This window comes from Nicrophorus vespilloides, unplaced genomic scaffold (assembly GCF_001412225.1).
Source record: "Nicrophorus vespilloides isolate i.1.1-1 unplaced genomic scaffold, Nicve_v1.0, whole genome shotgun sequence".
In the NCBI taxonomy this organism is placed as follows: Eukaryota; Metazoa; Arthropoda; class Insecta; order Coleoptera; family Silphidae; genus Nicrophorus; species Nicrophorus vespilloides.
In genome coordinates, this window is record NW_017097606.1 from 66160 (window position 1) to 87024 (window position 20865).

Consider the following 20865-nt stretch of genomic DNA (forward strand, 5'->3'; position numbering starts at 1 on the left):
ATTATGAATAGTTAATAGTTGCAGCGAATACTAAATCAATTTTGTTGTAACAATGATCGGGTTTCCAAATAGATTGCACAATTTGCGTTCGCTCAACAATGCGGAATAATTGAGCTTCCGATGTGGGTGGTACGATACGGTACTTTTTTTTACTTTGTTTCGTATAAACAATAAAATGTTGTTATTGGTAAGTATCTAAGCAACTAAATGAGCATGTAGACCATCTCCTCCACATACACAGCTTGCTTAACAACTTATCAATACTGCTTTAGTGTTCCGTCACACTTTGCATAGGAAAGAGTGCCACCACTTCTGTAGTAGTTAAATACACGCAACAGTCGAAACAACATCGACGAAACCCCAACTGATACGTTCAGCTGAGATAATCCCAAAACTAAGTAAGTCATCAAACAATTGTTTATTTTTAGACGTAATGGCAATTTAATTGTGAATTTATGGATTAGAAAAAACTGTTTTTTATTGATTAATAAAAAAAACACTACATAAATCAATCAGTTTATTAATATTTCAACAACTTTGTGTTTCTATAACTTTGTATTATAAAATAATTTGAAAAAATATTCTCAAATCTAAGTATTACTTTCAATTTTAGTATTTTATACTTCTTAATTGTGTAGTATCAAAACTTTTTTAATTCGATTACACATCCAAAAACTATCCTTTAATTTTCGTAATAATTCTTAAATTACTCCAACAAAAAGACTGAATTGAATACATTATTTTCTTTGAATGGGGAAAAAAAATGTTCCGAATAGTAAATAGTAATTTAGTGCAACAATGAGTCTCAATTTAACTTCACATATTTCTATGAATGGGAAACAAAAACGTATTCAATTTGTTCATATTATAAAGCAAATAATCCTATATGGAAATAAGCAATTCCCATAATTATAAATTTCCGTTCGCAAAAATTACTGTAATTATGCCCGAAAAAGTGATTAACAGCGGCCAGGTGTATTATATAAATGAAGATGATTCATTTCAAATTCCATCCAATGTTTTTTTATTCCATATCAGTATTGATCAATTGCGTCATAAAATTGTTATTAATAACTAAGTACCTCACGCAATTATCAATTACACTAGGTAATTGATATTTAATGTTACAGTTTCATGAAATATGGAAGATTTAACAGAGTTCTTCACAACATAAATTATATTAATTACGTTTTTATTTTCATAAATTCTATTGATTATATTACAAAATTTCAAAAAAAATTGAAAAATTTGAAAATAAGAGATAAAACTAAAACAATAATTACCTACAATCCGTTGTTTGAAAGATGAAAATATCTATTTTTATGGAAATAGAATGCGCTTTAATCAATATTGAAATTACAAACTAAATGGAAATGGAGTCTAAAAATGGTAATGAAAATAATTGTAAGCACGTTTGAAAAATTAAATTTATGCAACATTACATTTTGAATGTACTTTAATTGAAATATAAACAATGATATGTGTTTACTTCACGTTGATGCGTAATAGAATAATAGAAGTAATAGAATATAATCGAAAAACGGTGTTTACGTAAATATATACTCTTTTCCGAGAGATAGGGTAACATTGCACAGATAAAAGATAGCGTTTATTATTGCTACATAAGTAACGGATCTAGATCGTTATTGAGCCAGTTTACAGAACAACACGAAGAACATGTCATCATCATACCGCAAGGTAAAAAAAAATAGAGATATAAATTACATTTATAATTACTTTTCATGTAATATCTAATATTATATCATTTCTAATATTATAATTCATTGCTAATGTTTATATTAATAAACAATATCAACCAAATACGTTTCTTTTATTGTATTTTTCATATAATTCACAATAAAACCTTTAGTTGTATTAGAACCATTTTTTTGTCTTCACTGGTACAAACAATTATTATTTTATTAGACAAAAATATGTTTAATTATTATTATCTTAAATATAATTAAATGTTTCAAAATATTGAAAATAATTAGTAATTTCATATGGTTAGAAAAGTTGTTACTTTAAGTCTAAATGAACAATGCAATTCATATGTGGAAACGATGTGCATGTATTTATAGAAATAATTCCGTTTATCATTATTGAAGTAGCAACAATATGCAGATAAAACATTGATTTTACAAGTGTAGGAAATATTATATAAAAAAAATGAAAACAATATTTAATAATTTTTGTTTATGCGTAATTCATTTGTTGAATCATTGACTGACATTTAGTATTAATTATTTTGTTGATTATTGCTATACTAACTATAACAAATTGTACAATATGTAGATAAAACGTTGATATTATAATTGTTGCAAATAATAAATTAAAAGAGAAATACAATATTTTATCATTTTCTTACAAAAAAAATAGAAAATTTGTTTGACATTAACAAAATATTATTGCTTGATCTTAATGTCAATAGAAATTGTTTATGCGTAATTCATTTGTTGAATCATTGACTGACCTTTAGTAATAATAATTTTGTTAGTGATATTTATGATTATTGCTAGTCTAACTGTAGCAAATTGGACAATATGTAAATAAAACGTTGATATTATAAATGTTGGAAATAATAAATTAAAAGAGAAATACAAAATTTTATCATTTTCTTAAAAGAAAAATAGAAAATATTATTGCTTGATCTTAATGCCAATAGAAATTGTTTATGCGTAATTCATTTGTTGAATTATTGATTGTCATTTAGTAATAATGAAGTTATGTTAGAAATATAACAAATGTGTATGTGTGTGTATTTCATGGAAAAGAATTGCGTTGGATGACAACGGCACGTCGCATCGGTGTATTGATAAAGTTTTTTTAAGGTGCGTTTATGCGTGTTTCGTCGATATTAAACTCATTACTTCATTACATCTGGGAGTTCACACACCCTCGTGGTAATTTAAATAATTCAAGGCTCTCAGTGAATGCATTAGTCTTAGCGTGACCACGACAACGTTAATATTAACTATAACAGGTCAAATTGTACCGAACCAAAAAAAAAAAACCAAAAGTCCAAGTAAGTCAAAGCTATTACAGAAGAGAATCAAACGACAAACAATTTCAATTATGCACTGTTTCCATGAACGCCTGCACGTCAATAAACAATTACATCATTTTTGCAGATGCTCGATTTTATTATTTCACACCAAATGTTTGCTTTTATACATTTATTTTACTAGTTTATCATCTTTAGTTTCATAATAAACGCATATATTTAAAATGTAAAACGTATTATAATCGTTTTGTATTTAAATGAATTGTGTAGAAAATTTATCTGTTTTCGATTAGGTAGAAAGTGGCTTCGTTCAACAATCGACTATCGATTATTTTTACCCTTCTATTTTGTGTGTAGTGTTCGAAGTTTGTTACCATTATTAAATCAGAAAGCTAATCCTTTTAGATAATTGATTTTCACAGTTTACTAGAGTGAACAGCAATACCTCGTTTAGTGCGGTTTCGATCAGTCCTGCTTCAGTATCCGGACTATTTTAAAAGAATCCAAATTTTATTTGATAAAATAAAAATAAATTCTAATATGTTTTTATCGATCATTTATGCAGTCATGCTTCATTTTGTGCGGTCTATTTTTATATGGTTTTAAAGTCTTCGAATAGTCCGGTTTCAAACATATTGACACTCGATTTGCCTACTCGATGCTAATTCTCACAGAATGATTGATTAAACAAAAACAAATCAAAATACCTCGTGTTAATGATTTTGACAGTTATCAAAAGCTTAAGCATCACGGACAAGTTTGTATTTTCTCAAAACCGTAAATATATATTAAATGTTTTAAACGTAGCGACAACTGTAAATAATCTATACCACACGATTAATATAGAATTAGTGATCGATATTCGCTCCACTAAAGCGACGTTTTACGGTAAACCACAACTCGGAAATACTCCACCATCAAATTGAACCAATCGCGAAGCTTAATTATATCACCCAATTATATTAATTCAAGGTCTCTGTGATCCAAATTGTAGCGTAACTTATTGACCAGACAGACTTTTTAAATATGAAATCAACTTAACCGTGTAATTTCACCGGTATATTCCTACATAATTTATAATTATCTAAGCCTCAACTACGAACGTGACTCGATTACATGAATATCCGTCCTATACAAACAAAAATCGAAGGAATTTGAACATCGATGTGCATTACATGTTTATGTAAATTCATTAATAGTTAATCTAGGTAGCATGCATGAGAAATTGCAAATACCGATTCACGTTAAGGGCGCCACAGGTTACATCATAAGTATGATGATAGAAAGCATTCTAATTTCGTTAGATACGATCAAGAACCAAGACCACTTCGCTCGTTCCATTCACGTAACGCCAGATTGTTACAAAGTCTTCGCCCATCGTCTAATGAGATATTGTTATAATAGAGGCCGAACCCCATTATCAAATTTGTTGCTTCAACAATTTCCGGTTACGTGCACAACAATAGCGTATTTTATTCTCCACTGGAGATATTCGAATATATTAATTAATCCGCTGTTAAAACATAAGACAAGAAACGATCCACATCTTTCTAATTGGAAAACGATCCACACCCTTCCAACATTTAATTTTAATAAATTTGCTTTAGATTTGCAATCAATATCCATGATTTAATATATTTTATTGAAAATATTTTAAATTTTCGATAACTTTACATGCACAAACGTTGATAATTTTGCCATATTAATTAAATAGCAAAAGTGCTTAATTACATAAAACAAAATGCATATTGAGTAATCATTTTCAAAATGCAGCGTTGCCTTTCGAATTATTACTACAAATCAGGTAAAATTCGTACCTAGTATATTTTAAACATAGATGGCGTTACTGAAATTTTCCCCACTCCTCGTTATCTTTGGCGCGGTTTTGCAAGAAAACGGTTCTCTGTTACCGCAAACGTCCATCGCTGCACATACAATTTGTTATTGTTACGTATAAATCCGTGAATTTTCGATATTTCGGTAAGTTTATCTTATACAACATATTATATCATAAGCCTGAAGAGATTGTGCATCGCGAATTTTCCCAAAACGATCACCCTACAGAGATAATCCCACTTCCGGTGCTGCTTAATTATGGAGTAGGCCATCAAAAAATGACCGTTAAAAACCGGCCGCCTATTGCACAATTTTATCATGATTAACCGTTATTAAATGCGTTCCATAATCGGAATACGTTGAATTTAATCTCGCTGCGTGAAAAATGTCGGCCTTTGAAAATTGTAAAAGTAAACATGTGACTTGCGCAAAACTGAATTATATGAAATTACAAAATTTGTTGAGTTTTTATGGGAATTGCAAATGAATTATTATATTTTTCTCGCATAAGGACACTTGATATCAATATTGTAATATTATTTTATAAAAAAAAATATTAAAAAAAATTAGATAATTGTAAATTAAATAAGATTCGTTTTTGATCATTTTCATATTAGACCACAAATACTTTTTATTAATGCTATTTCAATTACCAAAGTTGAATTAATTTAAGATACAGATTTCTAAATATGTTTTACTGGTTATTTTTCTTTACAATTAAGTTTTTTTTTATTACAAAACTAAAAGGAAAGTAATTAACTACATTGTCTTCAGTTATGTGACAGTACACATTTCAAATGAAGCTATTGGTAAATTAGCAATTAAAACTAATTAAATTAGAGTGTTTTTATTGTGTTTATAGGCTTAACGTGTTCCAATTAGATTTACCTTCAGTTATATTTAGAGAAGATTCGTCATTATTATTGAAAAGAATAATTATTTCTGTTTTCAAAATACTTAATAACTTCATTAAATTAGTCAATTCAGATCTTTAAATATTATATGTAAAGGCTTGTATTGATCCAATTGGAATAAACAATGCAAATTATGTAATATTTGTTAAGTTTATTTCTTTATTTGTACGCATTTGCCAATATCATCACTTTTCTAATTATCTAGAACTAATAAGATCATAAAAAAATGCAAGGCTATTGTAACTCAAGAATAATAATCAAGTGGGTCTTCGCCCCCGTAAAATTCCATATTGTTTCTAATGATTCAATTCAATTATTTTTCTCGTTGCTAAGCTTATTTGATATTCTTGTAATAAAAGTCACGCACAGTTTAGCTCGTGAAGCAATTAAACAAATTTTTGGGTATAAAAATAACAATTATAACGATCTCGTGTCCCATTTACAATCAATTCGAGCATAACGAATGAATAAACATGAAACGGGTGCCGAGTTGAACGTCCTTACAGACGAAAAAATCAATTACCATTACGGCACCAGCTAATAAATAACTGATGATCCTTTTTGTATTTGATTGCACGATTACGAATGAATTGTTAACAGCAAGAGGGAAGCTTTTATTGCGATGGTTGTAAATCCCGGTGTTTAAGTTTGGGTGTACCTGCAAAGAGGTAGCAACATATTGTGTGTTGAGCAAACTTGGGAAGGTCACCTCATTTCTATTTTAAAGGAGCGCGTACTTTCCTTCAATGATTCATTAATAAATTCGCTTGCAGAAAATGTTCCGACCACAGAGTGCCACGACTCGCCAAGAGAACGAGATGGTGAACAGGAGTATCCGCGAGTTGCAAGCAAACGGTGATTCATTGTTATTGCAATTTATAGAGAGGAAAGTTTTTAATTTTAATTTAATTTTCCGTATACAGGATCCAACGAAGATCCTATTGCGCGTTTGAGACTGGTCTGTCTTTCTCGTGGAGCCACAGGAATCCTGGGTTTAGGTCGTATGTTCCGTCGTTTAGATGATGACGGTAACAAACAGCTTAATCTTGATGAATTCATGGTTGGATTGAGGGAGTCCGGGCTGGAGATCGGCGAGTTCGAAGCCAAAGAGCTCTTCTCCAAGTTCGATACCGACAACAGCGGCGGCATCAACATGAACGAATTTCTTGTGCGCATTCGAGTGAGTAGAAAACTTATCGATCGTAGTTTATAGTTTGTGTACATTATTTAGTTATCGATCGAGAAACCTAATAAACAAAATGTACTTTAGCCACCCATGTCAGAGTCGAGGGTAAAGGTCATCAATGAGGCCTTCAAGAAACTGGACAGAACAGGAGACGGTGAAATTTCCGTGGATGATCTGAAGTCCGTTTACAACGTTAAGGCTAATCCTCGTTACATTTCTGGAGAGGAATCCGAGGAGTCCATCATGAAGAAGTTTTTGAATAACTTCGAGCAGGATGGCATCAAGGACGGAATTGTAATTGCGCGACACAAACAAAGAGTTTTTTATTTATTAATTTTCTAATATTGCAGGTGACCAAGGAGGAGTTTATGAATTACTATGCGGCAATTAGCGCTTCTATTGATAACGACTGCTATTTCGACTTGATGATGAGGCAGGCTTTCAAACTATAAGTATCTACCAAAACGCTTAGCAGGATGTCCTTCCGTTATTAAGGACATACAAACTAACAACCACATTTGCCTTGTTGTTTCTAAGCACTAATATTATGTACTCTACCAAATAGTAACTTATTTAAAACTGTGTTTATGTGTATTCCTCACTAAGAAATATACTTTTTATAAAATATGAATACTGCTTTATTTTATTCCAAGCCTTCTCCAAATTTGAACCTGTGATCATGATAGTATTCAATTTATTTGCAATATAATCCTTATTACAAACTACAACAATAACTTGTTTATATAATTACACACTTTGCTTTTAAAATAATCACAATTAACTCAAAGTTGGGCCCTCATACATTGGTAATGCAGGGTCCTCAAAGTTAACATCAAGCAATATTAGTAAATAGAAGAACTCCCTTTATACATTTTTGCAGTAATATTAACATTGACGTTCAAGAATAAGCCTACCATGCATCATTACATATCACCATTTAATCATAAAAATAGTCTCTTTTTGAAATCCTTAAAATAGTACAGACTTAGACTGGCGTAATTGTATCAGTTATGCTATACCACAGGAGGAACTCCAAGAAGAAAGATTAATATTTACATAAGCAATAATAAAAAGGAAATTGTCTATTTTGAAAATGTTAAAGAGCAAGTGCGGTACTGATTTAAAAGCAAAGGTTCTGATCCAATACGAATTTTTATTATAATAAACACACAATTAATGGTAATTTTCATATTCCAAATTCGTAGTTAAAGTGATTTGAACGATTTACTTAGGGAAATCCTTGAATGTATTTTTATTGTAATAACTCAGTTTTTAGAACCTTTCACATGGATTGATGTGTTTTAAATGTTAGTTTTGAAAGATGAAGAATTACCATATAAACTGACCAAAGCACGTTTAGGTATTTATTCAAATATGTTCTTCCTGTTACGTAACACATGGATAACAAGACACTCGTTTTCTGATTATTCTGAAAGACTAAATAGGTATTGTGTAAGTATAATAAAAGATTGTTGTATTTTGTTATTTTTATTGTAAATGATGTACATTATTAAAACATCTTAATGTTTTGAGGCCAATCGCTTGTCCCTTTCTTCAGCAATGCTGAGCTTAACACCCTTTCCACGTGGGAGCGACACGAAGGCCTTAGATCCCTTACCAATGACAAATACGTTGTTTAACCTGAAGCAAAAAAACAATAAATTAGTAATGTTCAAAAAATTCGTAACAAATAAAAAAAACCCTGCATGAAATCAATGTAAATTGCTCAAAATATACTAAAAACCATTAAGATCAGTAGTACATAATAGATATTTCGCAATAAATTACTATTGGTCAAGTTTGACTAAAATCTACACTGGACATAAATCATAGCTTCGAAATGACCATTTATAAATAATCCATCATTTCCATTTTCAATTTGAAATCCATGACATTTTTTTTACCGAAAATAGAACTATCAGGATTTGCGAGAGAATAGTAAATACAAACCTAGTGGCAAAAGTGTGTCCTTGAGAATCCTTAACGTGAACAATGTCGAAGGATCCTGGGTGACGTTCCCTGTTTACGATGGTACCAACGCGACCCAAATTGCGGCCTCCGGTGATCATGGAGAGATTTCCAGAATCAAACTTAATGAAGTCCAAGATCTTGGAGGTGGCGATTTCCAGTTGGATGGTATCGTTGACCTTGATGTTGGGGTCTGGGTAACGGATGGTACGACCGTCGTGTGTCACCAAGAATGGAACACCCTTGGGTCCAGTTTGCACCCTCTTGACTTTGCAGAGCTTGTACTGAAATTCAAAAAAAGATAATGTTAATTCACATTCCCACTTACAATAAGAATATAAATACTAGCGTTGATATAAAATCAGATGAGTAAGAACGCTTTCATCTTTAATCAAATATTTTATAGGGAGTTTCTTTAGAAGAACCTCAACCATGCCTTTAATATTTTCATCACCAATTAATGAAAATTGTTCATATTTAAAGTTGAATGTACTTTGCTTAAGTAATACTAAAAACTAAATTATTAGTGTTGAAAATACTTTGCAAATAATTATTATTGGTCAAGATTGACTAAAATCTACACTAGACATAAATTATAGCTTCGAAATGACCTTGCAAGCAATGGTTACATTCAAATATATTAATGAATTATATATATAATAACAATGAATTGAAATTTATGATCTAACAACAAGTTAGCAATGCAGTATTGAATAAAGCATATATCTTATGTGTTTCATAATATATACAAATATAAGTATTTAAAACATTACCTTAGCTTCCTCAGAAGTGATTCTATGGATGGTGTAACGTCCCTTAACATCATAGATAAGACGGAAGAATTCTCCAGTCTTCTCAATAGTGATAACATCTAAACAAATTAGAAAAATATTAATAACTTCGAATATGAAGATTTGCTATATTTTAAATACTTGAATTTTAGAAGAATTCATAAATTGAAATGACTTATGTTCTTGAGTCAAGTAATAAAAAAGTACTTACCCATAAACCCAGCTGGGTAGTTGGGGTCAGTCCTAACTTTTCCGTCAACTTTAATCAATCTTTGCATAACAATTTTGGTTACTTCAGAGTTGGTCAAGGCATACTTCAAACGGTTACGTAGGAAGATAACCAAGGGAAGAGATTCCCTAAGTTTGTGTGGTCCAGTGGATGGACGTGGTGCAAAAACACCACCCAATTTGTCAAGCATCCATGCTTTTGGGGCGTTTAAACGCTTCAAATGCTTCTTAGGGCCTCGAGCCTAAAATTTAGGAAAAACATATTTTAAGGTTAACTCACATTCACATGTATGTAAACAAAAGTATGGTTAGCACATAATAAACTATTCTGCAAATTGTACCGAAAATCTACAAAATAGTATATTGAAGAGTACAGACCATTACGAAGATGTACTATGTTGTTGTATTAAACGTTGTTTTGAACACTTAGAAACTTGTCACTTTTTACACTATGTTTTTTTGAGTAAAAATGGTATTTATATATAAAAATTATAGTTGGATAATAGTCTGGCGATGTTAAGAAATGAATTCCGATGTAAAAATGTTCAAAACACGTATTATTTACGGTGATGTTTATGGATTTTCGGAGAGAGCGAAAGCTTGACTTACCATCTTGAATTTTTAACCGGAAGAGAGAATGTGAACGACAGCAACTGAGGTTGTCGACTCGGATCCCTACTTTACCGGCCCGACTTTCGCGCCAAACCGCTACGAATTCAAATTTCCATTTCGTCCATACATATGCAATAAGAAACATTGCGATAATTAACGCATTCGTTATATGCGAAATTAGCGAAATGCCGAGAATTCCGAAAATTTGTGAAATTCCGCGCGTTCTGTTGGAAATAGCTTGTAATATGTAATTGGAACTACTCCAGATTTTTAAATATTTATAAATAACTTATGCGAGGTTTTAATCTCCACTTCTAATCATGTTTTCGTCATAGTAATATGTGTGTGCTTTTATTCGAAGATAATAAGTTGTTGTGGGATAATGATGGAATCTTGGACAGATGAGAAAATAAACGAACAGAATTATGAAAATAATTTTTCAAACATCGTCGTGACTCACGACCTGGAGGATTGCTTGATCGACGAAAGCTTCGATATGTGCTTCAATAAAGTGTACGAGCAATTACCAGTCATAAATTACACCAAATATTCAGATGAGAAAGAGAAACCCGAAAATTCAACGTACATCGGAAAATTACAGCAGCAGGATGGCAACGCGGGGTAATTATTGGGCTTCATTCAAACATGGTCCTCTTGCGCGAAGCGACCTTCTTGCCAAATTTAGCAATATTTCAGTCAGCTGTTGACAAACGGGTTCGCTTCTTGGATGTTGTCTGCTACATGCTATACAAATAAGATGCATCAAATCAAGAAGCTTTCCCGAAAAATATTCCCTTCAATTCTGATTTATTACCTAAATCATTCATCAATTTCAAGCTATTTCAATTGAAATTGATGCATTCCATCCACTATGACCTCATTGTTCCAAAATACACTTCATTTACAAGTTGTATTGAATTACATTTACTTTCTTCTAGGCGCGAAAAATGTTTCCAATACATACTATTATAGATGACGTATATTTCAACATTACTAATTGCAGTTTTTTTTATTCATTATATCACACATAACCTAACATCCTGTTGTATTATGTTTAATTATTATTAATTAAACTAATATTGCTTTATAAGTCTGTATTTTGATTAGCAAGAAAAGATATCATTAGCAATTCCACATCAAATGCACCAAAAGTAATTAAATAAAATAAATAAGGAAAAAACTAAACTAGAACAAAATTTAATCTTCACATAATTGCAATTTCTAATATAAACAATATTGTTTGTTTCATGCAGATATATCCATCATACAATATCACCGAATGAGATATACATGCATATCAACCCTGGGGAGTCGGATGAAATGCCTGAGGAGCCTTCGCATGCAACAATAACAATACACAGCACAGATCCAGATACAAAAGTGACCACAGTGAACAGGTTCCATTGTGAATATGATGGGTGTTTGCGGACATATAGCACAGTTGGCAACCTCAGGACACACATGAAAACCCATAAAGGTTAATTTTCTTTATGCACTTCATTGTAATTCACTAACATAGGTAAATTACAAAACTATAATATTAGGATATTATTTAAAAATAACCACAAACTCTTAAAGAAAAAACTATGTTTTAGGGTGTTTATACTTAAATTACTATATCTTGTTGTTTTGTTTTAGGTGAATACAGGTTTAAATGTTCAGAACCGAGCTGTGGCAAGGCTTTCCTAACATCATACAGCTTAAAGATCCATGTCAGAGTGCACACCAAAGTGAAACCCTTTGAGTGCACACATTCAGGATGTGAGAAGGCATTTAACACATTGTACAGACTCAGAGCTCACGAGAGGCTGCACAATGGGAAAACTTTCAATTGTGAGACAGATGGATGCATGAAATTCTTCACCACACTTAGTGATCTCAAAAAGCATATCCGTACACACACCAGGGAAAGGCCATACAAGTGAGTGGTATTAATATAATGTAATAATACCTTTGAGGTATTGCCAGAAATGTGTTTCAAAATTTATAGTTATATCTGGCAAAGAAACAAATAACATGATTATTATATTTTAGGTGTAATGAAGATGGATGTGGGAAAGCTTTCACAGCCAGCCATCATCTAAAGACGCATTTGCGGACGCACAGCGGAGAAAGGCCGTACGCCTGTGCCGAATCCGACTGCACAAGGGCATTTTCCACATCGCACAGTCTGAAAACTCATGTAAAATCACATTTGAAAGTTCAGAGTGGAGAGAAACCGTATTCATGCATTGAAACAGATTGCACGAAAGCTTATACTTCTTCGAACGGCTTGAAAACGCATGTTAAGAGCCACCAAAAGGATGGTAAAGATTCCTCGAATGCTGTTAAGATCGAAGTTATTGAACATGGTGTTACAGATCATATAAGTCATGAGTTAACTTGGGGTCACGATAGCAATGGTAAATATATCTGTTTTTATGCGTGCGAGCAATTAATGTAATAATTGGTGTTTTTTAGAATATCCTGATGATTTTACTGGGAAAAATATGTACATAACAAATGGAAATTTGGAGAACAATGTTTATTACGATAATACGCAGTTGAATAATAATTATCTCCCCATAAATATTGATCCGCAATATGAACAAGTTAAGAGCGAAGTCGTAATACAGAATGACCTTTCGACTTGTTTCGAGACTGCGAATGGATTGAAGAATTACGCCACAATTAGTACGGCCGAACCTGTGGCTACACAATTATCGTATAACATTGGAACGGAGAGTATCGAGGATGGAAAAGAAGGCGAAACCTTGAACAACACGGAAATGGAATTAGAAGAGAATTCGATAATAACGGAAATACAGAACGCCGGCATCGATTTGTACGATGCGAATCGATCTAGCGTGAACAACTTCGACGTCGATCTCTTCAACAGTCCCACCTTCGACGGAGAGAAGAGCCCCAACTTCAAGATCTTGAGCGTGGAAAATGTGAAGAGCGCGAAAGATCCAAGCCTGGATGAACTCGAGAAGCAAATCTACATGCCGGAGGCGCTGGAGATGTCTCTGGTGTGTGAAGAGGAGACTCCTTCCACCTGGGTGGATGCCATGAACTTGCTGAACACCGATCCCGTAAATATCTATGAACAACTAAACGAAAACCCCATCGCGCTTCCAACCGCTATGCAATCCTACATAAATCTAGACACGCCTCAAAGAAATACCAGCATCGAATTAAAAACGCCTAACAGTGACGCAAACCTCCTAAAGAACTTAACCGCCGACGCTGACATTTGCAAGTGCGTTGACTGCAAATGCGACCCTTACAATAACTGCCACGGATGCAACCAAAGCGCTGCTGACATTAACGAGAGCAAATCCTCCTCCTGCTGCAGTGGTGACAATCAAAAATCCAGTTGTTGCAGTTCGGATAAGCCTTCCACCTCCAAAGTGAATAACCAAAAATCCAGTTGTTGCGACAGCCAGAAACCTAGTTCGAGCACGGGCTGTTGCGGTGCAGGAAACCAAAGATCTAACTGTTGCAGTACTCCTGCTGCTGCTACTACCATCGCCAATACCACACCTCAACCATGCATTGACCAAAGCGATATTGAAAATTACCATTCGGATTCGTGCAACAAGAAAGGCGACGACTGCTGCGTTGTCGTGTGTTTGAAGTCTTTAGAACAGATTAAAGATATGTTAACAAAAGCCAAAAGCTGTGGCAGCTTTCAAGCTCTCACCTTGGGATGCGTGAAAAGCGACCTGTGTGCAATAAAAAAATAACCCTAGAAGACGATCATAACTTACGTAGCTGCAAAGTGCCTTACAAATTAATCGTATTATTATTATTTTGAAGTATAACTATGTTTTTATCTAAATCGCCGTTTACGACCAACGTTAAATTACTTTAAACTGTCGTCGAACGAGAGCTTTTATTATTATTTTATTATTATTCACAAAGTGAACTAACTAATTTAGGGTAGGATTAGTGCAATAGCGATGTGTTGTCAGTGTCAAACAAAAGATTAAAACAGTATTTCATTAGTAATATCGTCGTCGGTGCTACTTATGTTACGTAAAAATGCAGTGTGATATTTTATTTAAAGCTTATAGTTTATATATACATATACAACTTATGTAAAAAAATATATATTTAGTAGATGTATATTTAAAAGAAGCCAGATTGTTATTTTTGTACAGTTTATAGGGATGGAAACCAATTATATCATATATATATATACAATGTGTGATAGCTACAAGAGAGAAAAAAAAAACAATTAAACGAGGCCTTCGCGCTTTATCATCAAAGCAACTAATATTGTTACTTAATGTTACATTTTATTCATAGATATGTACTAGTCATACGGATATCATATCATTATTATCTTTATGTGGACAATAGAAAACGATTTTATAATGTTGTTATATAAATAAACTATACATACAAACATTATTTACTTATTATTTTCTTATTTTATTTAAACTTGTACAATTAATTACAATTTATATTATTGCAAATCAATATTTTAAACAATCATCTTCGTATACCTAAATAAATATTATCGATTTTTATTTATTATGTAAGCCAGGGATCGGCAACATTTGCACCAAGCAATTTTAAAATGCTTACGGGCACCAAATGACCAGCGGTTAAATATTCACGTATGTAAATTTAAAGTTTGTGTATTTGGTTGCATACGATAAAACGTCTTATAAGACTAAGTACTTATCTTTCAAAAAATTGATTAGATTTGTATTCATATTCCAGGCACTTTCAGTAGAAAGAAGGATTTTTTTACTAAGAAGAAAATGTAAAAAAAAATATATTTATTAGGAATACTGTTTATATTTATATTTTGAAATCAATCTTTAGCATAGGATCTGTACTCCCATCAAATTTACTGTCTTTAGATTTTTTAAAATAATTGTTGATCAGCAAAAAATTAAAGAATGTACGCACATATATTGTTTTCTTTCAATTTTTTTGTTATGTAATTTACCTGATTTCGCGTGTCTGATGAGTAGCACACATGATACAAAAATAATTGTATCATGAGTAGCACGTGTAGTGCATGTTTACAATTACAATAAATTTATATAGATATTAGTGCTTAATTATATAACAGATGAGTGTGTTTGTACACGCGTGGGAATAACTCACTGAAAATCTTTGGAAAACATTGATGATTTATGATTTCCATGAAACATTTAAAATTAATTATGCAATTAGTTTTAATAATTTTAATTTGTTTAATGTAAACGAGTTTACTTACAATTAGCAATTCTGTTCGATCGGATTTGATTTTTCAATATGATTTATTTTGAATCTCCGCAAAGTTATATTAATTCCATCAAATTAATAAATATATAAGAAAACTAAAATTTTGTTCACATGTTTATTAATTAATATTATGAAACGATTATGCAGAATTAAAAGTCATTTCTTATGTGATATGTAAGAAGAATTACTGATATTGAGTATACAAATAAATAAAGCGAGATATTAACTTTTATTAAGTAGACTCAGTTATATTAAAAGATTAGCAATAGAAGACTTATTATAAAATATGTAATAAAAATGTTTTCAGATTTTGATTTAATTATTTTTCTTTAATTATTTTTGTAAAGAGTACCTAAATATCAGTTAACTTTTGAAATTTGAATATTGTTCGTGGTTATCAAATAATTAGATGAAAAGTTAAGATGCATTTGATAAGTTTATTATTATAACTAAAATAATATATTGTAATTGTAAAATAATAGTTAGTGATCTGTTGTAATTGCTTGGGTGGTCTTTATCATTTCATAGAAATGATCTTAAGCAGCGGCAGACATACGTCTGTTGTAAGGAACAACTTTCATTGGTAAACCGACGGTGGATTGAAGAACGAAGCTCTTCGAGTCGTAAATGATGGGAACTGGTGTCTCTTCGTTGGCTTCCACGTAAAAGTTGCTCAGAATATGAGCTATTCCCAATTTAGAACCGATCAAGCCAAATCGCTCTCCTGCAAATAACATTTACAATTAAACATTGAAGAACTTTAAGGCAATAATAATAATTTACCAATGCAATTGTGAGGTCCTTCGCCGAATGGAATGTAGGCGTATTGCGGTCTGCTGTTCGTATTTTCCGAAGAGAATCTCTCGGGATCATATTTGTCGGGATTCGGGAAGTAAACGGGATCGTAATGCAAACCGAACATCGGAATGTAAATCGGCGTTCCTTTCTCGATAAACAGATCAGAATTCGGCATCTTATAATCCTTAACGCATCTACGATCTAGGAAAGGTAATACTGGATATTTCCTTAAAGTTTCTGAAACGCACAAGATTTAATTGAAGTTTTAGTAGATAAATTTAGTATTTAGTAATTACCTTTGATGCATTTATCTAATAATTCCATGTGCTTAAGGGCTTCGTAAGTGAAACCGTTGTACTCGTCTAAAGCTTTATTAATTTCTCTTCTGAGCTTCAACTGAAGCTCTTGGTTTAGACACATTTCGTATAAAGTGAACGAAATTGTGGAACTTGTCGTTTCGAAACCTGCTGCGAAGAATTGCATCGGTTGACCCACTATAACGTCGTCGTCCAATTTTGTCCCTTGGATTGAGTCCAGCTTTTTCATTTCGATAATCATATCTATTAGATCGTTGCGTTTGATTCCACTCTTTTCCCTCATTTTGATTGTCTCCAAGAACGTTTTGGTGCAGAACGTATAGATGGACGGATCGAAGAATGTGAACTTCAGAAACTTTACTAATCCTGGAGCGAAAAAGTACGAAGTAGCTCTGAACGCGTTGATCATATTATAGTTGAACATTTTTCTTCCCACATCACGGAATGGAGATTCCTCGTGTTGGAAGCATTGGCCTTGAAGACCGAAAGCGCAAGAAGTAACCACATCCGTTGTGAATTTGGCGCAAACCTCTTTCATATCGACAGTTTGCGATGTACGTTTCTGCAAATACTCCTTCAGATCTGCAGCAGCATCGTTCATCAGTGGAATCATGGTCTTTATTTTGCCCGAAGTGAAAATTGGACTCAGCTTGCTTCGCAGCGTTTTCCAGAAAGGGTTCTTCGAAAAGAACAGCGTCTTCGATGCTATCGGATCGGCGTCTGTATCTGAAGTTATTGTCCTGTCACTGAAGTAATTGAAATCCTTAACCAGAATGTTCTTTATCACCTCCGGACTTCTTACGATCAAATGCGGAGTGCCGAAGACCCAAACACCAAAGTAGTCCGTCTTCATTTTGTTGTAAAGATCTGCGAGGAAATGACCGATCGTTGTTTGCTGGAGCGCGACCTCCTGAAAGTTCCCGAAGAACAGATGCGGTTCTACGTAAGGTATATTTCGTTTCTTCCAAAAGTCAAAATTCCACGTGAAATAGTGGTAAGCGACGACCAAAAAGGTCGTCGCAAATATCAGAATATCGATGTAAATGCTCCCCACAATCGCCATCTAAAACAGCAAATAAACAATTTAATAAGATATACAAATCTCTCTCATTTTGAGTAATCTTACTTTTTTCGCAACGAGATCACAAGAGAATACTGAACACTCTTCGCATTGAAATCTAGCTTTTAAAGGAATGGATAATTATATCGTCGTTAGTCGCATGTCAACATGCAAACACGTATTCGTCGGATTTCTCAATAAAAACAATGAATCGTGGAAAAAAATAGAATTGCAAGTTCGTATCTGGAAATTACCGAAAATTTTATAATTATTTATAATTAATCTAGACAATCCAATAAAAAAAATATGTAATAATTAATAAGCAACTTATTAACTGCATGCTCCATAGAATGCACTTGACCAGAATCTACATTCAGGTTAAATAATTAGGAGAGATTATTTATTAGCACGATGTCAAAACAGTTTTAAATGCTGATAGTCTAGAAAAAAAAAACATAAAAGTGGTCTAAGACATATATTTTTTATTATGAGATTTTTAAAGGTTTGAGTTTGAACAAAATATTTTTTATATTAGATAATAATATTGATGAAGTAAAAAGTTCTGAGCGTTTTGTCCCATACATCGAGCTTCTTCTTGAGACCAGCCTTTTGCAAATGGTTCCAAACGGGTTTCTGGCTAATCTTCAGTTCCTGGAAAATGGAATAAGTGCTCCCAAACCTGTCCAACTCGACGATTTCCATGATTTTATCAATATTTTTTATGATTGGCCGCCTGCTCCGCTTTTACCCTTGGTCGTAGCGTTGTGTCAAATTTAAGTCGCAGTATAGAATGACATGATACAAAAGGAAAGCTATCTAAGGAAAATATATCAAAACTTTTTACTTTACCCAATATATTTACTCTTGTAAATTAAACACTTTTTATGAATATGAAAGTTTGTGAATCGCTTATAACAATAATAACGAATTCTATTAGAAATACATTCATTTTCTATTATTTTTATCATTTTTGATTTTCTTCATCTTCTTCGAAAATGGGATTTTCAATTTTAGTATTATCTTAAGTGATTTAAAATATTCCTGATAAATTAGCGGGTTGAAGGGTAGTAAATCCATAGCATATTTATAGAAGGTGATATTTTTGTATATTTTTAGCATTCCCCTTTTGGGTGAAATATATAAAATATGGTATTTTGTATCATCACATAAAGAAGTTCTGTACAACATCTAATATGGACTTATTTATTAAAACTTCATTCATTGAATTTTAAACCAAGAGACAAATAATCCACTTTCAAAATAAAAATTGTCGAATTTTGTTTAATGACGCAATAACCAACTTAATTCAATTTTGCCTCAGATTACGGCAATGTAAAGAAATGCAATGCGAAATAACTGATTGCTTTTTCTTTTTTTGAGTGTGTGTGGCCTATTTTTCATAATTACCGGCAAATATAAAACTATTGATTTCAAACTTAATTGGTTTTATAATATTTTATATAAGAAAATATTTGGGCACCTCTAAATCAATTCTCTTGAATGGATAGCAGCCTCCGTTTCTTATATTCCAACATAAATTCCTTTCACCCTAAATCCCACCTTATTAAATCCTATATAATTAAAAATAACATTTCCTGTTCCCTGTTCCCCGGAACCATTGTTAACTCCAGTCTTCTCTCCTTCATTTACCAAAATCCGGATCCTTCTCCAGAAATCATCTCCGAATTCCTAACCTTATGTCCTCCACGGTTATTCAGAACTCCCCCAAAATCAAAATAACACCTTACAACTACTCCCTTCCACCCTTCATCCTTCGATTAGTAAACTACAACTCTATATATATATATTTTTTCCCTTATTCTTCTGTTGTTCATTGTATATTATTATTATAATACTGATATTATTTCATAATAAAGTTTATGTTCCCGGGGGGAAAGACCTCGGTCGATAGCCCTTTGGCCAGCCTATTGATATATATTTTTATTATATTTTAACATTTATTTATGTATAAATTGTACTTTTCTTTTCTTCTTCTTATGTATTAATGTTTGGAAAATAAATTATTATTTAAAACTGAAATAAATACAATTTATTGCAATTAGAAAGTCATTAGGATTTATACATTGGTATGTAATTACTATTAAAGTGTGTACATTTAAATAACATTACTTAGTATGTAAATATGAATCAATGAACTAAATGAAATTTCTATTAGGATAGGTTTCAGAAAATTACTAAGATATTTGTTTTAGCGAAATAAATTAAAATATTTTTAATGTCATTTAAGCACCTTTATAAATCTTTGGTTAGTACATGAACTTCCACTGAAAACCATCATCTTCAGCATTCAATAAAACACTAACATTTCATTCATTTACCCTTTTGAAACCTATTCATTGTTATCCATCTGGATAGCTTCATTTCTTGATTGTTATTTTATTTTTCTAGTACATCTCAAATTTAGCATAAATTAGTTCTTTCCAAAAACTATCAATGCTTTTAATTGCGCTTTAATGGTGTAGTTTTTCAGTCAATGACTATTCGGATGAATGTCGGTTGTATATTAATATCTGTGATGAATGATGGCACTATTACTGCAAGCACCGAGAGGGCTCACAAAGTGCATGGCTTAACCAGGATTCGAACCGTCGCCCACGAAATTGTGGGTGGGCGAAATTCAAATTCAAAAATAACTTTATTTACAAACATAATTATTGGCCCTTTTACAAATTTGCAAGGGTACAAGCATTTATCTTATTACAAATCTTTCAACATAATTGTTATGGGTTTGCATCGGTTTATATTTCTTACACTTTTAACAATGTAATAAAGATAATTGCTGAAGCACTTATTTACATTTGAAGTGTTTAGGATACTTAAGATTAAAAAAAATTAAAATATGGTTATATATACAACTATTTCTATATTAGAGGGAAGAAAAGCGTGGGAAAAACCCTTTATTTT

At 32.1% G+C, this 20865-nt stretch overlaps 4 protein-coding genes across 8 annotated transcripts; 2 read left to right on the forward strand and 2 right to left on the reverse strand.

Annotated features, from left to right (window-relative positions):
* The first annotated feature begins 184 nt into the window (after positions 1–184).
* On the forward strand, positions 185–7553 carry LOC108560545 (calcyphosin-like protein). Of its 3 annotated transcripts, none has more exons than XM_017918138.1 (5): positions 185–398; positions 6528–6609; positions 6678–6934; positions 7025–7234; positions 7291–7552. In XM_017918138.1, exons 2-5 carry the CDS (start codon positions 6531–6533, stop codon positions 7390–7392), a joined length of 648 nt encoding a protein of 215 aa, XP_017773627.1. In that variant the 5' UTR covers positions 185–398; positions 6528–6530; the 3' UTR covers positions 7393–7552. The 3 variants fall into 3 exon arrangements, with proteins under 3 accessions (XP_017773627.1, XP_017773626.1, XP_017773629.1); XM_017918137.1 differs by lacking the exon at positions 185–398 and adding an exon at positions 1663–1698 and having other exon boundaries at positions 7291–7553; XM_017918140.1 differs by lacking the exon at positions 185–398 and adding an exon at positions 4901–4984.
* An 859-nt stretch (positions 7554–8412) lies between these two features.
* Positions 8413–10645, reverse strand: LOC108560548 (40S ribosomal protein S4). The gene is made up of 5 exons (XM_017918145.1): positions 10537–10645; positions 9911–10169; positions 9682–9779; positions 8891–9192; positions 8413–8581 (listed from the first exon to the last, which is right to left on the reverse strand). The coding sequence occupies exons 1-5, from the start codon at positions 10537–10539 to the stop codon at positions 8461–8463; spliced, it is 783 nt and encodes a 260-aa protein (XP_017773634.1). The 5' UTR covers positions 10540–10645; the 3' UTR covers positions 8413–8460.
* Positions 10646–10838: 193 nt separating this feature from the next.
* LOC108560547 (zinc finger E-box-binding homeobox 1-like) lies at positions 10839–14937 on the forward strand. 3 transcript variants are annotated; one of them, XM_017918143.1, is made up of 6 exons: positions 10839–11160; positions 11793–12016; positions 12178–12460; positions 12574–12845; positions 12900–12941; positions 13000–14937. In XM_017918143.1, the coding sequence occupies exons 1-6, from the start codon at positions 10922–10924 to the stop codon at positions 14265–14267; spliced, it is 2328 nt and encodes a 775-aa protein (XP_017773632.1). In that variant the 5' UTR covers positions 10839–10921; the 3' UTR covers positions 14268–14937. The 3 variants fall into 3 exon arrangements, with proteins under 3 accessions (XP_017773632.1, XP_017773631.1, XP_017773633.1); XM_017918142.1 differs by having other exon boundaries at positions 12574–12941; XM_017918144.1 differs by lacking the exon at positions 10839–11160 and adding an exon at positions 11588–11690 and having other exon boundaries at positions 12574–12941.
* A 1319-nt stretch (positions 14938–16256) lies between these two features.
* Positions 16257–17943, reverse strand: LOC108560544 (cytochrome P450 6k1-like; the record flags this gene model as incomplete). Its single annotated transcript, XM_017918136.1, has 3 exons — positions 16257–16489; positions 16549–16800; positions 16860–17943. Coding segments are annotated over 3 exons (1524 nt in total), but the record flags the coding sequence as incomplete, so codon positions are not given.
* Between the last annotated feature and the right edge of the window lie 2922 nt (positions 17944–20865).

Coding starts and splice junctions, on each gene's coding strand:
- LOC108560545 (XM_017918137.1), top strand. CDS start 1,678: ATGTCATCATCATACCGCAAG. Junction 1,699..6,527: donor TGTCATCATCATACCGCAAG/GTAAAAAAAAAT, acceptor ATTCGCTTGCAG/AAAATGTTCCGACCACAGAG. Junction 6,935..7,024: donor AATTTCTTGTGCGCATTCGA/GTGAGTAGAAAA, acceptor AATGTACTTTAG/CCACCCATGTCAGAGTCGAG.
- LOC108560548 (XM_017918145.1), bottom strand. Junction 9,780..9,910: donor CTACCCAGCTGGGTTTATGG/GTAAGTACTTTT, acceptor TAATTTGTTTAG/ATGTTATCACTATTGAGAAG. Junction 8,582..8,890: donor GGACACACTTTTGCCACTAG/GTTTGTATTTAC, acceptor TTTTTGCTTCAG/GTTAAACAACGTATTTGTCA.
- LOC108560547 (XM_017918142.1), top strand. CDS start 10,922: ATGATGGAATCTTGGACAGATGAGAAAATAAACGAACAGAATTATGAA. Junction 11,161..11,792: donor CAGCAGGATGGCAACGCGGG/GTAATTATTGGG, acceptor TGTTTCATGCAG/ATATATCCATCATACAATAT. Junction 12,461..12,573: donor ACCAGGGAAAGGCCATACAA/GTGAGTGGTATT, acceptor ATTATATTTTAG/GTGTAATGAAGATGGATGTG.